Source organism: Oncorhynchus keta, chromosome 7 (assembly GCF_023373465.1).
Source record: "Oncorhynchus keta strain PuntledgeMale-10-30-2019 chromosome 7, Oket_V2, whole genome shotgun sequence".
NCBI lineage: Eukaryota > Metazoa > Chordata > Actinopteri > Salmoniformes > Salmonidae > Oncorhynchus > Oncorhynchus keta.
Genome location: NC_068427.1, coordinates 20,162,586 through 20,184,318, shown reverse-complemented (window position 1 = coordinate 20,184,318; position 21,733 = coordinate 20,162,586). Strand labels below are relative to the sequence as shown.

General features: G+C 44.5%; 1 protein-coding gene, 1 long non-coding RNA gene and 1 pseudogene across 7 annotated transcripts; 1 reads left to right on the top strand and 2 right to left on the bottom strand.

Annotated features, from left to right (window-relative positions):
• Positions 1–126: 126 nt before the first annotated feature.
• Positions 127–4,922, bottom strand: LOC118386144 (rhodopsin kinase GRK1-like; annotated as a pseudogene).
• A 2,048-nt stretch (positions 4,923–6,970) lies between these two features.
• LOC118386135 (transcription factor Dp-1-like) lies at positions 6,971–21,685 on the bottom strand. Of its 5 annotated transcripts, none has more exons than XM_035773591.2 (13): positions 21,620–21,685; positions 20,679–20,755; positions 19,604–19,682; positions 19,402–19,468; positions 18,948–19,051; positions 12,793–12,914; positions 12,545–12,710; positions 11,786–11,932; positions 9,869–9,937; positions 9,056–9,207; positions 8,474–8,640; positions 8,185–8,266; positions 6,971–8,095 (listed from the first exon to the last, which is right to left on the bottom strand). In XM_035773591.2, the coding sequence occupies exons 1-13, from the start codon at positions 21,662–21,664 to the stop codon at positions 7,957–7,959; spliced, it is 1,416 nt and encodes a 471-aa protein (XP_035629484.1). In that variant the 5' UTR covers positions 21,665–21,685; the 3' UTR covers positions 6,971–7,956. The 5 variants fall into 5 exon arrangements, with proteins under 5 accessions (XP_035629484.1, XP_035629485.1, XP_052378143.1 ...); XM_035773592.2 differs by lacking the exon at positions 21,620–21,685 and adding an exon at positions 21,459–21,607; XM_052522183.1 differs by lacking the exon at positions 21,620–21,685 and adding an exon at positions 21,579–21,598.
• LOC127931079 (uncharacterized) lies at positions 11,939–18,895 on the top strand. Of its 2 annotated transcripts, none has more exons than XR_008139731.1 (3): positions 11,939–12,251; positions 16,125–16,335; positions 16,714–18,895. It is a non-coding gene; the product is annotated as an uncharacterized LOC127931079 (long non-coding RNA). The 2 variants fall into 2 exon arrangements; XR_008139730.1 differs by having other exon boundaries at positions 11,939–12,255.
• Positions 21,686–21,733: the final 48 nt, after the last annotated feature.

Genomic DNA, 21,733 nt, shown 5'->3' with positions numbered 1-21,733 from the left:
TCCATGCTCCATAGTCTGCATTGGCATCACCACAGATACATGTATATTGAAAGTTACTGTATAAAGTTAATGTCAAAGATCTACAAGACAGTATCACCTCCATATACAACAATGGTCAAACACTTTTCCACTAAACATGAAAACAGACTAGTTTAATAAGAAGCTAAACACTCATTTTTATATACAGTGCATCCTAGGTAAATATGAACAAAAATGGCTGTGAAAATTGTCATTGTTGTTTATCAGCTTGATCTTACACTGAAAATATCATATGAATCTATCCTTTGAGTTAAACATTTTCAAATAAATTAAAAAAGTCATGAAATAATTATTTTATGAAAGAATTTGTCACAATTATTGGCACCCCTGCACTTAGTACTTTGTGCACCCTCCCTTTGCCACGATAGCAGCTCTGAGTCTCCTATAATGTTAGATAAGACAGAATTAAGACCATTCCCCCATACAGAAACTCTTCAGATCCTTCAGATCCTTGGTCCTCACTTGTGGACTCTCCTCTTCAGCTCACCACACAGGTTTTCAATAGGGTGTGCCCTGATCTCGTCACAGGCGCCATTCTTGAAGCATAGTCTCTGGTCAACCTGTTTCTCCAGCAGCCCGGAGCAGATGGACTTGCCGTTCACACTGAATGTCTCTGGGTAGACCACCGTCCCAGTCATGATACGCTCCTTCAGCTCTTCCTTCCTACCTAACCAGAAGACGACTGCAGGTTAAAGACATTACATCAAAGTCATAGACCAACTCTGGACCAAGAGAGCTACTGGGTGTACAGGATTTTGTTCCAGCCCTGCACTAACACACCTGGCTCAAATAATCATTGTCTATGAATGAAGAATGATAAAACAGGTGTGATAGTGCTGAGATGGAACAAAAGCCTTCAGACTCCAGTGGCTTTACAACATGACCAGAATTGGAGACCTTCACACTCATCAGTTTGAAGAGTTAAGACATGAAAGGGAGGCAGGATAGAGTGGGTTACCTTCTACCCTGGTTCCCTAAACGGGTTCTTGGCGGCCATGAACTCAAACAGCGTGACCCTCGGGGTGAAATAGTCTACTGAGGTGTCATACTTTTCCCCCTTCAGCAGCCATTAAACCCTTGGGGCAGAGGTCAAAGGTCAGTCACAAGAGACAGAGTGGCGCTTCTTGGAGACACTAAACGTGAGACCCATTGTGAGATAATGAGATCGGGCAGGTGAGACTGACCTGGATTTCCGGCATAGCCTTCGCTTTTTGTCTGGTCCACTTTTAGTTCAACCACCAGACCCAGGTCAGAGAAATGCACATTACCTAAGGACAACATCGCATCACAAAGCATCACGTCAACGTGTGTGTGTGTGTGTATATAACTGCATCAGTGTGTAGCTTCATTATCCAGGAGGACGTTCTCAGGTTTGAGGTCTCTGTAGAGGATGCTCTTCTGGTGGAGGTGCTCCATGCCCTGGATGATCCCTGGGTTGTTCTCATCTATCAGGTAGATGTGGTATCTGGGGCAGTACGAGAACAAACATGTTACAGATCTATTACAAGAAACAACAAATAGGATAGTTCCTGCAGTGTGTGTGGGTATGTGCTTTGTGCATGCGTTTACTTCAGGTCACCTCCATTCATGATGGTCATAACCAGACAGAGTATTCTAGGCCAGCAACACGATGAAGTGACTGTGAACCCTGGTGCAAGGATCCTCTTCTCCACCATCGCCCCCTAAATCAAATCAAATCAAATTTATTTATATAGCCCTTCGTACATCAGCTGATATCTCAAAGTGCTGTACAGAAACCCAGCCTAAAACCCCAAACAGCAAACAATGCAGGTGTAAAAGCACGGGAGCAGAGGAGGGACACACACATGACAATGTATAATACAGAGGGCCAAGACAGAGGCTAAAGTGATTAAGACCATTATCTCCTCATCACTTACTGGAGAACAGGTACTGTAGCCTACATCAAAACTGCTTCCATGAACATAACCATTTCCACTCCAGATAAGTGGGTTCTAACAGTCACAGAGGCAGAGACACTGTAGCACAACCCTCCATGTCATTAGTCATTGTGTTTACAATCCTATTCTGATCTAGCATTAATAGTGTACAGAAGCATACTGTACTGTAATTAACCAAGTTCCCCCTTTAGATAGTATCTTCTCTCTCACACATCAACTACAGCAGTGGTCACCGATTGACTGGACAACCTTCAAGGCACTCCTTCCTAGTCGATCACCAAACATTTCTGTAGAAAAGCCAATGATAAAAGGCACAAAGGCTTGCGACCCTTTTTCCCAAGTTGCTGGTAGGTGCTCTTGATTCGGAAGCCCTGTGAACAGGGGAAGCAAAGTGTTCCCATTGTGAACCATTTATTGTGTCTGAAAAGATGAACTCAGCCTATCCGACGGACGAGAACTGTGGCTATACAGCCCTGGCCAATCAGACAGCTCAAATCACCGTACCTCCAGCTTCCACGACCCTGGCCACAACAAAGTTTGATACTCGCCTCCGTGAGATTTAATACATTTTAAAACCATGACCAAAGAGAGACTGTCAAAAATACAGCAAAGAGCTTGTGTTTTTATGAGTTCATGTCTATGTTCTATTCAACACTATTACAAAACGCACTTCTCTCTACTTCCACTCGCGCTGCAACTGCAAGGAATGAGTAGCCATGCGTTTTTATTAGTATTACCAGCTCGTCGTGTCTATTTTAATATCGAGGAGTATTTCACTTGCTCTGGTCGTAGGAACAACATTAATTTGTGCCTGAGGCAGATGCGGTGTAAATTGAGTTTCACCATCAGGTGGAAGACTGTGGCCCCTTTCTCTGGTCAGTCTAGGAGAGAGAAGGGCCAGTGAGATGCGTAACCTCAGCTGCTCTCTCCGTTGAGACTATTGCTGTGTTCAAAACAACTGGAAACTCGGAAATCTCCAACTTCCGCGCGTTAATGACAACTGGGAACTCGGAAATAAATGAGATCCGAGTGGGGGAAATCGTTTTGAGGAGTCATCCAAATCAGAAACTCTGGCATCTTTTTAGAGCTTGGACCTGAAGTTCACTAACATCATGATTTTAACTATTTTTTTTCTGGAGTTCCCAGTTGTCTTGAACGCACCATGACCATCAGACGCAATTAGTCCAGTAAAATGAAATTAGAAAATTATTTCAATTTATGCTCAGCTTTGCCTCGCAAGTGCTGCACCAACTGATCTATTTTGTTATCTAAGCTCGAGTTTTGAAATATGGTCTGTATAGAAGAACAATATTGTCAGGCCAAGCATATAGCCAATATGCTGTGATAAGGTATTAGGGCTACTGCACAAACCTCATTCTTACATAACTGTTTGTATTAGTTTGTTAAAAAAATGTTTAGCTGTAGAACTCAGCTTGCTTTTTGACTGCATAAGAGATCTTGACTCAAAAGGTTGGGGACCACAACTACAGTAAACATCAGGAGACTAGACTACAGTTCAGGTGGGGCATACCAAAGACACTCACTCAAACCTCATAGCCTTTCCTCTTCTTCAGCCTCTTCTTGTTGAGCTGCATGCAGGCGTACAGATTCCTTGTGGCCTTCATCTGACAGGCAGACACCTCTCTGAACCCCCCCTCCACTGAAGGAACATGCTCTCCAGGAAAAAGGTGGAGGGAGCATCCTAGAGGTAGCCAAGTACTGAGGTCAGTGTTTGGGCAAAGAGGCCCTCCACCTGGTTCACCATCTCCGGAGTCAGAAAGGGACAGTAGAACCTCTAGGTAGCGCTGGACGATACTGAACCCCTTCTGGGCCCGCTCTGAGCCTTCTGCTAAGTCGTACTCCTCGATGTCCAGCCACAGGCAGCAAGGACCATGGATTCGGGAGCAGCCTCAAGGAACACGCGGAAGAGGCGTTTGCCAATGGGCTTCTCCACGCAGACTGACTAGAAGGCCAGGTCCAGGGCTTCCTGGATGCCCTCACACACTGTGGGGCAGCTTGAGGCAGGTGGGGTACTTGTCAGACAAAGCCGCTAGGTTTGAGCCATCGAAGCTGCTACGGGCATTGATGTAGGTTGAGTTGGCAACCACCATGGTCAGGCTGCCCAAATCCATGGCAATGGAGGGAGAGGGGCTGCCTGCAGCACTCAGAGAGCATGGTGAAGGAAAGATAGGGTGAGAAGAGTGAGATTAAGGAGTTCAAATGTGAGAGTAAAAGGTGTTAGAGAAAGGGAGGATTAGAGAAGGGTAAGATGAACAGAGGGAGCGATAGGAAGGAGAAAGATCAGTGCCTTCAGCAGGACAGAGGACACAAGAAGATCCTCCTCATGTCCCAAGGCATACTTCCTGAGCGCTATCTCGGTCTCTCTCACACACACCTGACTCAACACCCTTCAGACAGTAATGCCTTTATCCACTAACTCCCTAATACCACAGGCTGAGAGTGAGCCCAAGCTGATAATGTATTCAGTCCCTGTGGCTGGAGTAGCACCTGTTATCTAAAGAACAAGAAGCAGTGGTGCAGCGAAGTATAGGGGGGGACATGCACAGTCTAAAATGGACAACTCTGGACCCTTCGGAAAGGCCCCTAGCCCTCGGAAATGAAAGGTTCAGACAGGTGAAAGCAACACGGTTATGGCTCCCTCTAGCCCTCAATTCTTCCATCATATCGCTCACACATTCAATTAAAATAAAATACAATTTTATTATTCACATGCGCCGAATACAACCTTACAGTGAAATGCTTACTTACGAGCACCTAACCAACAATGCAGTTTAAAAAAATATGTTTAAGAATAAGAAATAACAGTAATTAAAGAGCAGCAGTAAAATAACAATATACACTATATACAGGGAGGTACTGGTAGAGTCAACGTGTGGGGCACGGGTTAGTTGAGGTAATATGTACATGTAAAGTCATTAAAGTGACTATGCATAGATGACAGAGTAGCAGTGGTGTAAAGGGGGGTGACAATGCAAATAGTCTGGGTAGCCATTTGATTAGGTGTTCAGGAGTCTTATGGCTTGGGGTAGAAGCTGTTTTAGAAGCCTCTCGAACCTAGACTTGAAGCTCCGGTACCTCTTGCCGTGCGGTAGTAGAGAGAACAGTCTATGACTAGGGTGGCTGGAGTCTGACAATTTTTAGGACCCTCTGACACTGCCTGGTGGAGGTCCTAGATGGCAGGAAGCTTGGCCCCAGTGATGTACTGGGCCGTACTCACTACCCTCTGTAGTGCTCAGCGGTCGGAGGCAGAGCAGTTGACATACAAGGCAGTGATGCAACTGTAGAACCTTTTGAGGATCTGAGGACCCATGCCAAATATTTTCAGTCTCCTGAGGGGGCATAGGTGTTGTTGTGCCCTCTTCACGACTGTCTTGGTGTGCTTGGACCATGTTAGTTTGTTGGTAATATGGACACCAAGAAACTTTAAGCTCTCAACCCACTCCACTGCAGCCCCGTCGATGAGAATGGGGGCGTGCTCGATCCTCTTTCTCCTGTAGTCCACAATCATCTCCTTTGTCTTGATCACGTTGAGGGAGAGGTTGTCTTGGCACCACACGGCCAGGTCTCTGACCTCCCTATATGCTGTCTTGTCGTTGATCAGGCCTAGCACTGTTGTGTCAACTGCAAACTTAATGGTGTTGAAGTCATGAGTAAACATGGAGTACAGGAGGTGACTGAGCATGCACCCCTGAGGTGCCCGTGTTGAAGATCAGTGTGGCGAAAGTGTTGTTCATTTACATTTTACATTTAAGTCATTTAGCAGACGCTCTTATCCAGAGCGACTTACAAATTGGTGCATTCACCTTATGACATCCAGTGGAACAGTCACTTTACAATAGTGCATCTAAAACTTAAAGGGGGGGGGGGGGTGAGAAGGATTACTTATCCTATCCTAGGTATTCCTTAAAGAGGTGGGGTTTCAGGTGTCTCCGGAAGGTGGTGATTGACTCCGCTGTCCTGGCGTCGTGAGGGAGTTTGTTCCACCATTGGGGGGCCAGAGCAGCGAACAGTTTTGACTGGGCTGAGCGGGAACTGTACTTCCTCAGTGGTAGGGACGCGAGCAGGCCAGAGGTGGATGAACGCAGTGCCCTTGTTTGGGTGTAGGGCCTGATCAGAGCCTGGAGGTACTGCGGTGCCGTTCCCCTCACAGCTCCGTAGGCAAGCACCATGGTCTTGTAGCGGATGCGAGCTTCAACTGGAAGCCAGTGGAGAGAGCGGAGGAGCGGGGTGACGTGAGAGAACTTGGGAAGGTTGAACACCAGACGGGCTGTGGCGTTCTGGATGAGTTGTAGGGGTTTAATGGCACAGGCAGGGAGCCCAGCCAACCTACCCTTACCACCTGGAGGCGATCCGTCTGGAAGTCCAGGATCCAGTTGCAGAGGGAGGTGTTCAGTCCCAGGGTCCTTAGCTTAGTGATGACCTTTGAGGGCACTATGGTGTTGAACGCTAAGCTGTAGTCAATGAATAGCATTTTCACATAGGTGTTCCTCTTGTCCAGGTGGGAAAGGGCAGTGTGAAGGTCAATAGAGATTGCATAATCTGTGGATCTGTTGGGGCAGTAGGCAAATTGGAGTGGGTCTAGGGTTTCTGGGATGTTTATGTGAGCCATGACCAGCCTTTCAAAGCACTTCATGGCTAAAGATGTGAGTCCTACGGGTCAGTAGTCATTTAGGCAGGTTACCTTGGTGTTCTTGGGCACAGGCACTATGGTGGTCTGCTTAAAACATGTTGGTATTACAGACCAGGACAAGGAGAGGTTGAAAATGTCAGTGAAGACACTTGCTATTTAGCTCAGGATAGTCACCCTGGGCACCATTATCATAACAAACTGCAAGTTAATTAACAAAGATTTCCCATTGGATTTAATAGGTTTGACACATTTGAGGTTTTACTGTCCTAGTTCAGCTATTGAAGACAATTGAGAAAATACAACCCAACTGCTTTTCAGATTAGAAGTTATAAAACCGCACAAAACGCTCACTGAAGTCAACTTGTTAAAACATTCTCTATATTTAATTTTCAAATTTATATTAGATTACAGAAAAGGTATTTTGGAAGAATCAGTACATGGGTTGTTCAGTTTGAAAAAGGAGATCTTCGAAGTGAGTCCATAGAGACCTACACAACCCACATATTTGAGACATCGATCATGTCCAGGCCTTCCTTCCACCACTGACCCGTAAAGGATGCTATAAACTACAATCTTCACAGGATCCGTTTACATTTCACAAATAAAGCCTAACATTGTCCTATAGTTAGCATGGGTAGGAGTTATTTTCTTCGCTGGTGCCAGTCATTTGTAAACACTACCACTGTGTGACAGGGTCTGAGGGATTGAGTCGCTGCTAAAACGCTCCAAAAACAAGGAGCAGAAAAGCAGCTGCCTACAGAACTGTGGGGAGCAGATACAAATTCTCTACTTGAAATCAATGCCACAAATAGCAGGGGAGGGGAGGTATAACAAAATAGTGTCCACACTTTCAAAAGGGCAGTTTCAATCTTTCTTAGGGCGTTGTGGCAACTAAATCAGCCATTTTGGATCCAGTGAATGTCTCTGAGCCAGCGGTCTGGTGCAGTGACACTGGCAGCCATCTTGAAACAGTGGTTCACCATTGAGTCTCTCCAACGTAATCAAAACATAATAAAGATAACTATTTCACACACAAGGAACACTATACATTCTCCAACAGCAATGAGTTGGCTGGAAGATTTTTTGTTGTAGCTTTATTCTCGGGTGGGATGGCTTGCCAAGAAGAGGGTGATAATACACAGAAAGGACGCAGCAGTGCCAAAGCCATAAACTACACTTCCCAGAGAGCCATTGGCTATCATGTGATTCAGGACCCCGCTCTGAGAAGAGGGTTGCACAGCCTCCATACTCAAACATTCTTCAACACCCTTGAGAGAAAGCGATACAGAGAGAGATGCAGAGACAGACTGCATGTTGGAGATGAGAAATGCGTGGAGTGGCAGGAGGTTAATCTTCATCGTCATTCTCATCATAGTCATCCTCCTCGTCATCATCCCCCATGTACGACACAGGGGTCTCAACACGGGAGCCGCTGTAGTGAGAGTCATTAGAGCTGGAGGCCAGGGTACCATCTGCACCACTGTCACTACAGAGAGGGAGAGATAGAAATATGGTAACTCTTCCTCTCCCTCTATGTGAATGTGTGACTAGGGCAACAGTAGGAGAGAGACTCACCTGCCCTGGCCGTGATGGCGCCCCCCGTTGGTGGAGGATCCTCCAGTGATGTAGACGTTACTGATGGGGCCCTGGGCCATCTCTGTTTGAGACAGTAGTACACACGTTCACATATATATACCTCAGACAGAACCAAACAGGACCAATCTACACCGAATTAGCAACATGTTTCAGTATTTCATGCCCAATTAATCTCACTTACTTTGATATGGATCATGTGGAGCTCAATGACTTGACCTATGGCTGAAATTTAAGCATGCACTATGAACCCTGACCCCTATGGTCTGACCTGTGACGTAGGGCTCCAGGGCTTTGGGCACCAAGCTACGTGCCACCTTCAGGTCCTCCGGGGAACACTTGCCCACCTCCAGGCCACAGGCCATGCCCATACGCTTCAGCACCTCAATGTCGTCGTGGATCTCAAACATGCTGTCAAAGTTGAACAGGTACTCAAACCTGAAGAGAAGGAAAGTAAAGAGGTGAATATAATGGCATGGTTAGAACATGAATGAAAACATTCAATCCTGGAAAAACTTGAGCAGGGTGTTCCCATTGCCTCAATACGATACTTTATTGGGCGGCGGCAGGTAGCCTAGCGTTTAGGAGCATTGGCGCAGTAACCGAAAGGTAGTTGGTTCGAATCCCTGAGCTGACGAGGTGAAAAATCTGTCAATGTGCCCTTGAGTAAGGCACTTAACACTAATTGCTCCCCTCCTCCAGTCACACTGGATAAGAGTCTGATAAATTTACATTTTAAATTGGCCATTTACATAAATATATTTAGTGAAAATTCTGTGGGACAAAATAAAAATGTCTACATGAATTAAGTTGATGATCAATTTACACACACTCAAATATTACAGTCACTCACTTGTCATTGGAGATGCTGCAGTCGATGACAGTCTTCTTGCTAGTGTTGACAATGATGAAGGGGAGGTGGATGAGAGAGTTGGGGGGTGGAGGTCTGTTGGTCTGCTGTTCCGTCTGTCGGTTCCGCTGCACCAGGTTCTTAAAGGCTATTTGCTGCAGGAGAGGATCATGGATAGAACATTAGAAGAATGTTAAAGTGCCAATCGGCATTTAAAACAATAAAGCATTGTCACCACCACTGTCGTTTCGGTAGAATGCTGAGGGATGGGGCTCGAGAAATATAACAACTCAAATTCAGACAAAGCTATGGATGCATGGACATGATATCAAAATGATAGTTTTTTTTAACCAGTAAAACAGGCATATATTTTGGATTCTGATGGGGTACGGCAGTTCAGCTAAGCTATTGGGGCATTCCTAAGTTATAGGCTTAAAGAATCAATGGGTACATATTAATTTAAGTCTAAAAAAAGGTATGTAGCAACTGCTGATCTCCTGATCTCTTATATATGCTTGCCTTTAGCAGTGATTGTATTGTTGTCGATGAGGCAAGCTAGTCCTGTAACAGGAGGCAAGCTAGTCCTGTAACAGGAGGCAAGCTAGTCCTGTAACAGGAGGCAAGCTAGTCCTGTAACAGGAGGCAAGCTAGTCCTGTAACAGGAGGCAAGCTAGTCCTGTAACAGGAGGCAAGCTAGTCCTGTAACAGGAGGCAAGCTAGTCCTGTAACAGGAGGCAAGCTAGTCCTGTAACAGGAGGCAAGCTAGTCCTGTAACAGGAGGCAAGCTAGTCCTGTAACAGGAGGCAAGCTGATCACCTGTAATATAAGCTCTTGGAGTTGTGACTGCTTCTGCTTGATTCTCTCCAGTCGCCTTTGTCTCTCCACCTACAGATGAGCAGAACACAGCCAGGGTGTGAGAGCGTATTAGAAAAGAGGGGGGTGAGGGAGAAGAGAATTCATGGTGTACCAGGTGTGTGTATATACACAGTGGCTTCGGAAAGTACTCAGAGCCCTTGACTTATTCTACACTTGATACCTAACAGCCATATTCTAATATTGATTAAATTGTTTTTTTTCTCCTCAATCTACACACAATACCCCATAATGACAATGAAAAAAAAAAAACTGGTTTAGACATTTTTGCAACTTTCTATTAAAATAATTAGCTGAAATATTACATTTGCAGAAGTATTCAGACCCTTTACTCAGTATTTTGTTTTAGCACATTTGGCAGCGATTACAGTATTGAGTTACAGCATCGAGTCTCCCCATCCAACCAGACAGAGCTTGAGAGGATCTGCAGAGAACTGGATAAACTACCTAAATACAGGTTTGCCAAGCTTATAGCATCAAACCCAAGAAGAGGGGTGGCAGGTTGCCTAGTGGTTAGAGCGTTGGGCCAGTAACTGAAAGGTTGCTGGATTGAATCCCCGAGCTGACAATTAAATAATCTGTTGTTCTGTCCAGAACAGGGCAGTTAACTCACTGTTCCCCGGTAGGCATTCATTGTAAATAAGGCTGTTTAGTAACAAAATCTGGAAAAAGTTAACGGGTCTGAATACTTTCTGAATGCACTGTGCATATACACTGAACAAAAATAAAAAAGCAACATGCAATTAAAAAGATTTTACTGAGTTACAGTTCATAAGGAAATCAATCCACTTAAATAAATTAGACCCTAATCTATGGATTCCACATGACTAGGAATACAGATATGCATCTTTTGGTCAATTAATAAATAGGGGAGTGGATCAGAAAACCAGCTAGTATCTATCTGGTGTGACCACCATTTGCCTCATGCAGCGTGACACATCCTTCGCATACAGTTGATCAGGCTGCTGAGTGTGGCCTGTAAAATGTTGTCCCACTTCAATGGCTGTGCAAAGCTGTTGGATATTGACGGGAACTGGAACACGCTGTCGTTCAAGTCAATCCAGAGCATTCCAAACATGCTCAACGGGTGACATGTCTGGTGAGTATGCAGGCCATAGAAGAACTGGAACATTTTCAGCTTCCAGAAATTACGTTCAGATCTTTGCGACATGGAGCGGTGCATTATCATGCTGAAACATGAGGTGATGGTGGCAGATGAATGGCAGAAAAATTGGCCTCAGGATCTCATCACTGTATCTTTGTGCATTTAAATTGCCATCGATAAAATGCAATTGCGTTTGTTGTCCGTAGCTTAAACTATAACCTCACCGCCACCATGGGGCACTCTGTTCACAACGTTGACATCAGCAAACAGCTCTCCCACACAACGCCATTCACATGGTCTGCGGTTGTAAGGCCAGTTGGTTGTACTGCCAAATTCTCTAAAACCACTTGAGGCTTATTGTAGAGAAACGAACATTCAATTATCTGGCAACAGCTCTGCATATTCCTGCAGTCAGCATGCCAAATGCACAGTCTATCAAAACTTGAGACCTCTGACGTTGTGTGACAACTGCACATTTAAGAGTTGGCTTTCATTGTCCACAGCACAAGGTGCACCTGTGTAATGATCATACGGTTTAATCAGCTTCTTAATTTGCAACAACTATCAGGTAGATGGATTATTTTGGCAAATAAGAAATACTAACAGTGATGTACAATTTGTGCACAACATTTGAGAGAAATAAACTTTGTGTATATGGAAAATTTGGGGGATATTTTATTTCAGCTGGTGAATTATGGGACCAACACTTTCCATGTTTAGTTTATATTTTTGTTCAGTGTATATATTAGACTCACCTCTAGGTTCTGGCATTCCTGGGCCGAGTTGGTAGGCAGACCAATCCACTTGATCTCTTTCTTCTCTTTAGAGATGATGTTCATGGCCATAAGCACATTGAGTGCGTCGTACACACGCCTACGGATGTTCTTCTGGTCATACACATGCTACAAGGAGAGGGGGAAGGGGTTAATCTCTGACTCCTGGGTGTGCAGAGCGCTTCCATTGGGTTTGGTGTCATAATGATCATGTGGATTTGTCATAATGAAACCAGTGTGCTGAAGCCTAATTTACTACTTCCGTTTTAGCATGAGCGAAAACATCCGCTTCAGTCCGCACTCCGAAATCTCTTTAAGACTTTACAAGGTGGATGAAGCGGAACACTGAGGATGGCAGCTGATGTTTGAAGTCCGAACACCAAAAGCAAAAGTAGTGGACATAAATTAGGCTCGAGGAAGACCTCCATGTCATAACTTCATTTCCTAAGTAGGTATGTTGTGTCTGAAATTGTGATGTCATAGAGATTTGTTTTGTCTAAGATTAAGGCTGAAAAAAGTGATGGTTGTCAGAGAGTGATGTCATAACGAGGAGTTCTGTCAGAGCAGTTTAAGAGTGATGCAACAACGGAGAATTCTGTCTGACAGTGTGATGACATAATTAGAAATTCAGACAATGTCTGATGTCAGAGAATTATGTCTCAGAGAAAGTGAAGTCAAAGACTTCCCCAGGCTATTTTGAGGAAGAGCCCTGTGCATTGTGCATACAGCTGCAAAACTCACAGAGTCATTGGGGGAGATGTGGTTGTCTGCAGCGCTGAACTCCGCCACCAGCTCATCTGCCACCTCATTGTACGAGGTGACACCCTTCTTTTGCACCTTCTCACACACCTTCATGGAGAAATGCCTCAGGCCCTTGCCATTCTTCTCCCCCTTCTTACCACGCTTCCTGTGGACAAAAGTGGTTAAACACAGCTATATACTTCTAGACTACACTGGCATAGCACACAGAATAAATCAACTAAACTCACCCCGATGACCAAGGCGACGCGTCGGCCGGCTGGCTCTGTGTGAGGAACTGGGAGCTGGGTGTGTGAGGGCTGTTCACCAGTATGGCACTGGAAACACTGGGCCTCTGGGGCGTACCAATAACCTACAGGGGGAGGGGGGAGAGCTCAACCAATTCAGTTTTAGAGCACTAGAAGCTTTATAATCCAAAAGAGTAATTTGCTTTCAAATCAAATCAAATGTTATTTGTCACATACACATGGTTAGCAGATGTTAATGCGAGTGTAGCGAAATGCTTGTGCTTCTAGTTCCGACAATGCAGTGATAACCAACAAGTAATCTAACTAACAATTCCAAAACTACTGTCTTATACACAGTGTAAGGGGATAAAGAATATGTACATAAGGATATATGAATGAGTGATGGTACAGAGCAGCATACAGTAGATGGTATCGAGTACAGTATATACATATGAGATGAGTATGTAGACAAAGTAAACAAAGTGGCATAGTTAAAGTGGCTAGTGATACATGTATTACATAAGGATGCAGTCGATGATGTAGAGTACAGTATATACGTATGCATATGAGATGAATAATGTAGGGTAAGTAACATTATATAAGGTAAACATTGTTTAAAGTGGCTAGTGATATATTTACATCATTTCCCATCAATTCCCATTATTAAAGTGGCTGAAGTTGGGTCAGTGTCAATGACAGTGTGTTAGCAGCAGCCACTCAATGTTAGTGGTGGCCGTTTAACAGTCGGATGGCCTTGAGATAGAAGCTGTTTTTCAGTCTCTCGGTCCCAGCTTTGATGCACCTGTACTGACCTCGCCTTCTGGATGATAGCGGGGTGAACAGGCAGTGGTTCGGGTGGTTGATGTCCTTGATCTTTATGGCCTTCCTGTAACATCGGGTGGTGTAGGTGTCCTGGAGGGCAGGTAGTTCGCCCCCGGTGATGCGTTGTGCAGACCTCACTACCCTCTGGAGAGCCTTACGGTTGAGGGCGGAGCAGTTGCCGTACCAGGCGGTGATAGAGCCCACCAGGATGCTCTCGATTGTGCATCTGTAGAAGTTTGTGAGTGCTTTTGGTGACAAGCCGAATTTCTTCAGCCTCCTGAGGTTGAAGAGGCGCTGCTGCGTCTTCTTCACGACGCTGTCAGTGTGAGTGGACCAATTCGGTTTGTCTGTGATGTGTATGCCGAGGAACTTAAAACTTGCTACCCTCTCCACTACTGTTCCATCGATGTGGATAGGGGGGTGTTCCCTCTGCTGTTTCCTGAAGTCCACAATCATCTCCTTAGTTTTGTTGACGTTGAGTGTGAGGTTATTTTCCTGACACCACACTCCGAGGGCCCTCACCTCCTCCCTGTAGGCAGTCTCGTCGTTGTTGGTAATAAAGCCTACCACTGTTGTCATCCGCAAACTTGATGATTGAGTTGGAGGCGTGCGTGGCCACGCAGTCGTGGGTGAACAGGGAGTACAGGAGAGGGCTCAGAACGCACCCTTGTGGGGCCCCCGTGTTGAGGATCAGCGGGGAGCAGATGTTGCCTACCCTCACCACCTGGTGGCGGCCCGTCAGGAAGTCCAATACCCAGTTGCACAGGGCGGGGTCGAGACCCAGGGTCTCGAGCTTGGAGGGTACTATGGTGTTGAATGCCGAGCTGTAGTCGATGAACAGCATTCTCACATAGGTATTCCTCTTGTCCAGGTGGGTTAGGGCAGTGTGCAGTGTGGTTGAGATTGCATCGTCTGTGGACCTATTTGGGCGGTAAGCAAATTGGAGTGGGTCTAGGGTGTCAGGTAGGGTGGAGGTGATATGGTCCTTGACTAGTCTCAAAGCATTTCATGATGACGGAAGTGAGTGCTACGCGGGGCGGTAGTCGTTTAGCTCAGTTACCTTAGCTTTCTTGGGAACAGGAACAATGGTGGCCCTCTTGAAGCATGTGGGAACAGCAGACTGGTATAGGGATTGATTGAATATGTCCGTAAACACACCGGCCAGCTGGTCTGCGCATGCTATGAGGGCGCGGCTGGTGGATGCCGCCTCGGCCTGCAGCTTTGCGAGGGTTAACACGTTTAAATGTCTTACTCACCTCGGCTGCAGTGAAGGAGAGACCGCATGTTTTCGTTGCAGGCCGTGTCAGTGGCACTGTATTGTCCTCAAAGCGGGCAAAAAGTTATTTAGTCTGCCTGGGAGCAAGACATCCTGGTCCGTGACTGGGCTGGGTTTCTTCTTGTAGTCCGTGATTTACTGTAGACCCTGCCACATGCCTCTTGTGTCTGAGCCATTGAATTGAGATTCCACTTTGTCTCTGTACTGACGCTTAGCTTGTTTAATAGCCTTGCGGAGGGAATAGCTGCATTGTTTATATTCTGTCATGTTTCCGGTCACCTTGCCCTGATTAAAAGCAGTGGTTCGCGCTTTCAGTTTCACGCGAATGCTGCCATCAATCCACGGTTTCTGGTTAGGGAATGTTTCTGTCGTTGCTATGGGAACGACATCTTCGACGCACGTTCTAATGAAATCGCACAACGAATCAGCGTATTCGGCAATATTTTTATCTGACGCAATACGAAACATGTCCCAGTCCACGTGATGGAAGCAGTCTTGGAGTGTGGAGCCAGCTTGGTCTGACCAGGGTTGGACAGACCTCAGCGTGGGAGCCTCTTGTTTGAGTTTCTGCCTGTAGGCAGGGATCAGCAAAATGGAGTCGTGGTCAGCTTTTCCGAAAGGGGGGCGGGGCAGGGCCTTATATGCGTCGCGGAAGTTAGAGTAACAATGATCCAAGGTTTTACCACCCCTGGTTGCGCAATCGATATGCTGATAATTTAGGGAGTCTTGTATTCAGATTAGCTTTGTTAAAATCCCCAGCTACAATGAATGCAGCCTCCGGATAAATGGTTTCCAGTTTGCAAAGAGTTAAATAAAGTTTGTTCAGAGCCATCGATGTGTCTGCTTGGGGGGGGATATATACAGCTGTGATTATAATCGAAGAGAATTCTCTTGGAAGATAATGGGGTCTACATTTGATTGTGAGGAATTCTAAATCAGGTGAACAGAAGGATTTGAGCTTTGCAGCAAGCTGTAGTTAAAAAAATAAAAAATAAAAAATAAAGTACATACACCTACAACACACATCAATATGAACAGACCATCAGTCATACATCATTGAAAAGGTTAGTGTAGAGTTGGGCGACAATACGATTGCATTGTCTATCAACGATGATTGACAGCCATCATCAACGGTGACGACATTGTGATTAGGGCTGGCACAGTTACTCTATAACAGTGTTACCAGATGAAGATCTTCATTCGGCTTGTCACCTAAAACCATTACACATTTGTACAGATGCACAATTAAGAGCATGACTGGTACGGCAACTGCACTGCCCACAACCGCAGGGCTCTCCAGAGGGTGGTGCGGGTCTGCACAGCACCGGGGGCAAACCACCTGCCCTCCAGGACACCAACAGCACACGATGTCACAGGAAGGCCAAAAAGATCATCAAGGACAAGAAACACCCAAGCCACTGCCTGTTCACCCCGCTACCATCCAGAAGGTGAGGTCAGGTGCATCAAAGCTGGGACCAAGAGACTGAAAAATAGCTTTCATCTCAAGGCCACCAGACTGTTAAACAGCCATCATTAACAGTGAGGATACATACAGACTTGAAATCATTGGCCACTTAAATAAATGGATCACTAGTCACTTTAATAATGTTTACAAATCTTGCATTACTCATCTCATAGTATATACTGTATTTTATACCATCTATTGCATCTTGCATACACTGCTCATTTGCATCCATATATTTATATGTATATATTCCTATTCCATTCCTGATAACATATTCAAACATTTCTCTCCACCTGATGCCAAAATGTGTATCATTGCCAGAAATTAACTTAAACTTAAATTTGTTCTCTCCGCTGTCAAGATGGGGAGGATGTGGGTACGCAGACCGGCGAGCCACTGCGGCCCCTCACAAACAGCAGTGTAAAGTATTTCAGTAAAAATACTTCAAACTACTACTCAAGTCATTTTTTGGAGTATCTGTACTTAACCATTTATATTTCTGACAACTTCTACTTCAATACATACTTTATGAAAATATTGTACTTTTTTACTCCATACATTTTCCCTGAAAACCAGAAGTACTCGTTACATTTTGAATGCTTAGCAGGACAGGGGGAAAAAACTGTCAAACTCACACACTTAAAAAGAGAACACATGAGCTGTGTTCAAATACTCATACTAACTGCATTAACTATACTATTTGCGATGTAAATTGAGTATATAGTATGCTTATTGGTGATAGTATGGATACAGTTAGTGTGCCAAAAGTTCCCGGATGTCGTACCACATTCGCCAAAATACGAAGTGTACAAGCAGTGGACACTATTTCAGTACTTTTAGGGCCCATAATGCAATTCTGGAAATGGGTGTGGCTTCACAACGTTTTCAGATTTGAAGAATATATGCAGCCGAAGTCCAACGAGGGCGGAAACAAATTCATTGCTTTAACGAATTACGACTAATGTTAAGTAATGTATTAAAGTAATGACTTTTCAAATGGGTTAACTTACATGTTATGTCTGACAATTTTATAGCTATCCTTATGAACCATATAGCATATAACTACAGAAGTATCTACCGGTATGTTAGCTAGCTACCTAAAGTTAGTTGGCCTACTGATACATTAAACTTGCCAGTATATTAACTATATGCTAACTAATTAACTACACAACAATAATTGACTTATTCCCATCATTCTTAGCTTAACTAAGTGGTATAGTCATTGGGCTTTCTCAATGGACATTCGGGTGCATTCATAAATTCGCTCTGGCTATCTACTCTGATTTCAGAGCACTCTCCTCTGAGTACCAGAGCGCAGAATAACTGATGAATTTACAAGTGCTCAACACCCATTGAATATGGCCGGTGTCAGTAAACATCAGCAAAAACACGTAATTAAATTGTTGCCAGCAGCACAATTAGTCACCAAAGCTCTGGATAACATGAAAACTGCCTAAACAGCTCTGCTATGGTGAGTAAAATGGTCAGTGAGGTGTTCTCTCATTTGTGTCTGGAAGTAGCTAACCAATGTTAGCTTGGATGCTTGACTGCCGTTGTAAGCCCACAACGCTTGAATCCTCGGCCCGAGCATCCAGTGTGCGCTCCGACTAAACACAAATGCATCTTTTGTAAATCATGTCTGAGAGTTGGAGTGCCCCTGGATATCACAGTGTCAGCTTGTATATCAATGTTTTATGGGTGGGTGTATCTCCCACAAGACCAAAAGAAATGGAAAGAGCATTATGCCGCTGACTCATAATATACCAAGTGCCTGTGGTGGAGTGAGTCTTCTCTGAGGTGAAGAGAACTTCCTGCTCAAATGAAGTACGGGAGACAGGCCAGGTAAGTAATCTATTCCATTGTCTGCTGGCCGGCCATCAGGTGATACCTAAACTGATTCCCTCCATGTATATATTCTCATGTATGTAATGGGATGGTGTGTAATCCTGCTGACTGCAGAGGTTGATCAGCTTAAGCTCATCCCCGGTCACCTCACAAGGCTAATGGTTTGGGCTTAGAGACCATGAAGTATGTGTGTGCTTGTCTATAAACTTATAGATTGTAGCTGTGAAGCGCTTTGGCCAAGTGTACGCAAGTGGTGAGCTTGCATTTTTTATGTTTAAATCTTTATTTAACTAGGCAAGTCAGTTAAAAACACATTCTTATTTTCAGTGACGGCCTAGGAACAGTGGGTTAACTGCCTTGTTCAGGGGCAGAACAACATTTTTTTTAACCTTGTCTGCGAGAGCAAATATCAACCTGCGCTCTACCACACGGTCTCAAAATAAAATACTTTGTCATCAAGTATGTGGTTGTGATATGCCTGTATTTTTTTACTTTGCCTTTATTTAACTAGGCAAGTCAGTTAAGAACACATTCTTACTTTCAATGACGGCCTAGGAACAGTGGGTTAACTGCCTGTTCAGGGGCAGAACGACAGATTAGTACCTTGTCAGCTCGGGGGTTTGAACTTGCAACCTTCCGGTTACTAGTCCAACGCTCTATCCACTAGCCTATCCTGCCGCCCCCCCCTGCCGTATTGCAGTATATTTCTGTCCATTCGGGTAAATAGTGAAGGTAGACAGACACACTCACCATGTGTGGAGCAATGTTGACATTGGAGAGCCCCAGTGTTTTGGGCAGTAGTTGTTTGGCCACAGGGATGGATGCAGGATGGACAGCAACCAGAGACAAGACACCTAAGAAGGAGCAGAGTAAACACTAGGGTCAAAGGGGTAATCTGGAACCACTGTCAACAAAATGGCTGCCTCTTCATATCCAGTTCCCCCAGGTAGATTGTTACAGAGAACAGGCAGGAGGCCCTATGGGATGCAAACTTACTGGCGGGTACACAGATATTTAGAACACCTGCACTGTCTGATATGGAAGCCAGTAATAAGACGAGCAGAAGTTGGGAGGGGAGTAAAATTAGAAACTTCTGTGTAGTCTTATTGCCCCCTGCTGTTGAGTTGAGGACATATACCGGACATAGACAAGGTTTGAATGACACTGATCTGTATTCTGGAGCACAACACTGTGCTTTGCTCACCTTTACTAGGACTCAGATTCTGGTCAATAAAAACCTTCAGTTCTCCATTGGTTTCCATCAGACCAACCTGTGGGGAAGACACCATCAACATCTACTCCAGTAAAATCTCAAAAGCTGGTCTCTATTGAATATCTCAAATGTCTAAGTCCCCCAGGACCAAGGTGGAAGAATACTGCATCTGGTTGTCTCTGATCAGACTCACATCTTTGGCCATCATCCTGTCGGAACAAAGTAAGGCTCTGTCTGAAGAAAGGGAAGCTCTGATGTCACCAACGAGTTCCCTGAAACAGAACAACCATGATACAGCAGGGGAGTGTGTAATGCAATGACTAGAGCTGGATTTTTAGCTGTCCGTGCAAAAAAGTACACTGTGGAAACTACCCATTTAAAGTTGGCTTTAACCTGAATAATTCCAAGAATGCATTGGACAAAGCAGGACGACTTTGGTATGGGGAGCAATTCAGTAAAAAATGATCAACATAAATGAGCATAAATAAAATATTACCCAGGGAATTCCTCCCCTCCCGAGTTGGTTAGGCCTCGGGTGTCATGAGAATGTCACACAGGTGAACTATTGCACATGTATACGAACTGCATATTGTACATGACATGTTTGCAAAGGTAGGTAGCAAATTGCATTATTGATCAAAAATCAAGGCCGCTAGTATGCAAGCAATATATTGCACAAAAGCACTAGCTGGCTACATCGCTATAGCCTGAACAAAAACATTGCTAACCGACGAAATTGTCTTTGGAAAGCAATTTCGATTGAAATACGCAAAGTGATGAGTTCGATCACCTGTGATATCTATCAAACGTCCTCGTTTTTATATTTCTGATATCTTACCATAACTTTTATCATGCAAACTGTAAGGCCTAGTAGGTGTTGTTGACCACGTCCTAGACCCGAGATTCCCCACGAAGTTTACGAGGCAGAGCAGAAATTGCTAGCCAGCTTCAACAATGCACGTTGTCTGGCTGGCTAATTACTTTTTACATGAATTTGTTTCTATCCAGCACTCTGCGACAGCTAACTCAAGGGGCAAACTGATGCTAACTAGCTAGCAAGCTACACACCTAACGTTAGCGTTAGTGATATTACAGGCCAGCTAGTTTAGAGGCACATTGAGACTATTCCAAATGCACTTGAGATTGTGTAACTATAAGAAAACGGATTCAAATATATCCTGCGTGCATTATAATAATAAAAGTCAACACATGCATTTGCAATAAGGAATTACCAAACAATTTAAAGATTTAATTTGATATGCACTTACGAGTGCACTCTTTTCGTCTGCTTCTTCGACGGCTGTTTTGTTGGCATCGAGGACAGAGGAAGAGGAGGTCTAAATCCCTATCGCCAAACAGGAAACAAAACTATACGTCAAATTATCTTGATTCTGAAATAATGAATTTAAGCTTCTAAGCAATTCAACACTCCACGCCTGAGGTATGTCTACATGCCTAGTTTGACCTTAACGAATTAGTTAGGCAGCTTTCTGGTCCATCATGTCTCAATCTCAAAATGGATGCTTTTCCAAGTAACATCGCTTGCCACCGAGCGAATAACTATGAATTACATTAATAGCGTTCGGATGCCTCGGGCGTAAATGGTAAAAAGAATAACGAAATTGTCTAGTTTGCTAGCTGTAATCTAGCTGTCGTACGTGTTGTAATTGGTCGTTAGGCAAAGACTAGAAGATTACTGTTAGCTAGCAAGCTAGGACAAAACTTTGCCTACTAACGTTATATTGTAGGAATAAATCTGCAACCATCAATGACAACGAAATATTTCATAATAAATAACTTGACACTAACGCGCAAGAGAAAGTAAATACGTTATATTAGCTATGACTGGCTAACTACAATAACGCGATTCATATTTTGATGGTCAACTGGTGGGCTTGATAACCACAATGGATAGCTAAGTGTACCAGTCTTGCAATTTTAGCCGGTTGGGTAAATTAGCCAACGTTAGCAAACTGGCTAGCCAACGCGGTCAAAGCACTAGTTAGCAGTAGCAAGTTGTTAGCTAACTTGCTAACATAACAAGTTACCTCCAAGTTACAAAGCAGATAGCCTATCTTTTGGAGAGATCACTGGATAGACAAATATCCCTTTCGAATGTCAAATTATAATTTCCCCCCTTTCAATCAATAAACACCCAAGTCTGTTGCCTTTGCTAGCTGTTAGCTCGAGATTCGTGTTCAGCTGTTACCTTCCACCGTCCAAGTCTGAAACCAATCTTGGCGGTGTCTAACATCTGAAGTTTCGGATTGGATAGCTTCAATATGACGCAGGCAATCCATGCCGCTAAAGCCACGCCTTCGGC

What these genes read in the sequence shown, in the direction of transcription:
- LOC118386135 (XM_035773591.2), bottom strand. Translation starts at nt 21,664, where the DNA reads ATGTTAGACACCGCCAAGATTGGTTTCAGACTTGGACGGTGGAAG. An exon ending in TCAGACTTGGACGGTGGAAG is followed by an intron (nt 20,756 to 21,619) that starts GTAACAGCTGAA and finishes GTTTGGCGATAG; the next exon opens with GGATTTAGACCTCCTCTTCC. An exon ending in CCTGGAGCCCTACGTCACAG is followed by an intron (nt 8,267 to 8,473) that starts GTCAGACCATAG and finishes TGTCTCAAACAG; the next exon opens with AGATGGCCCAGGGCCCCATC.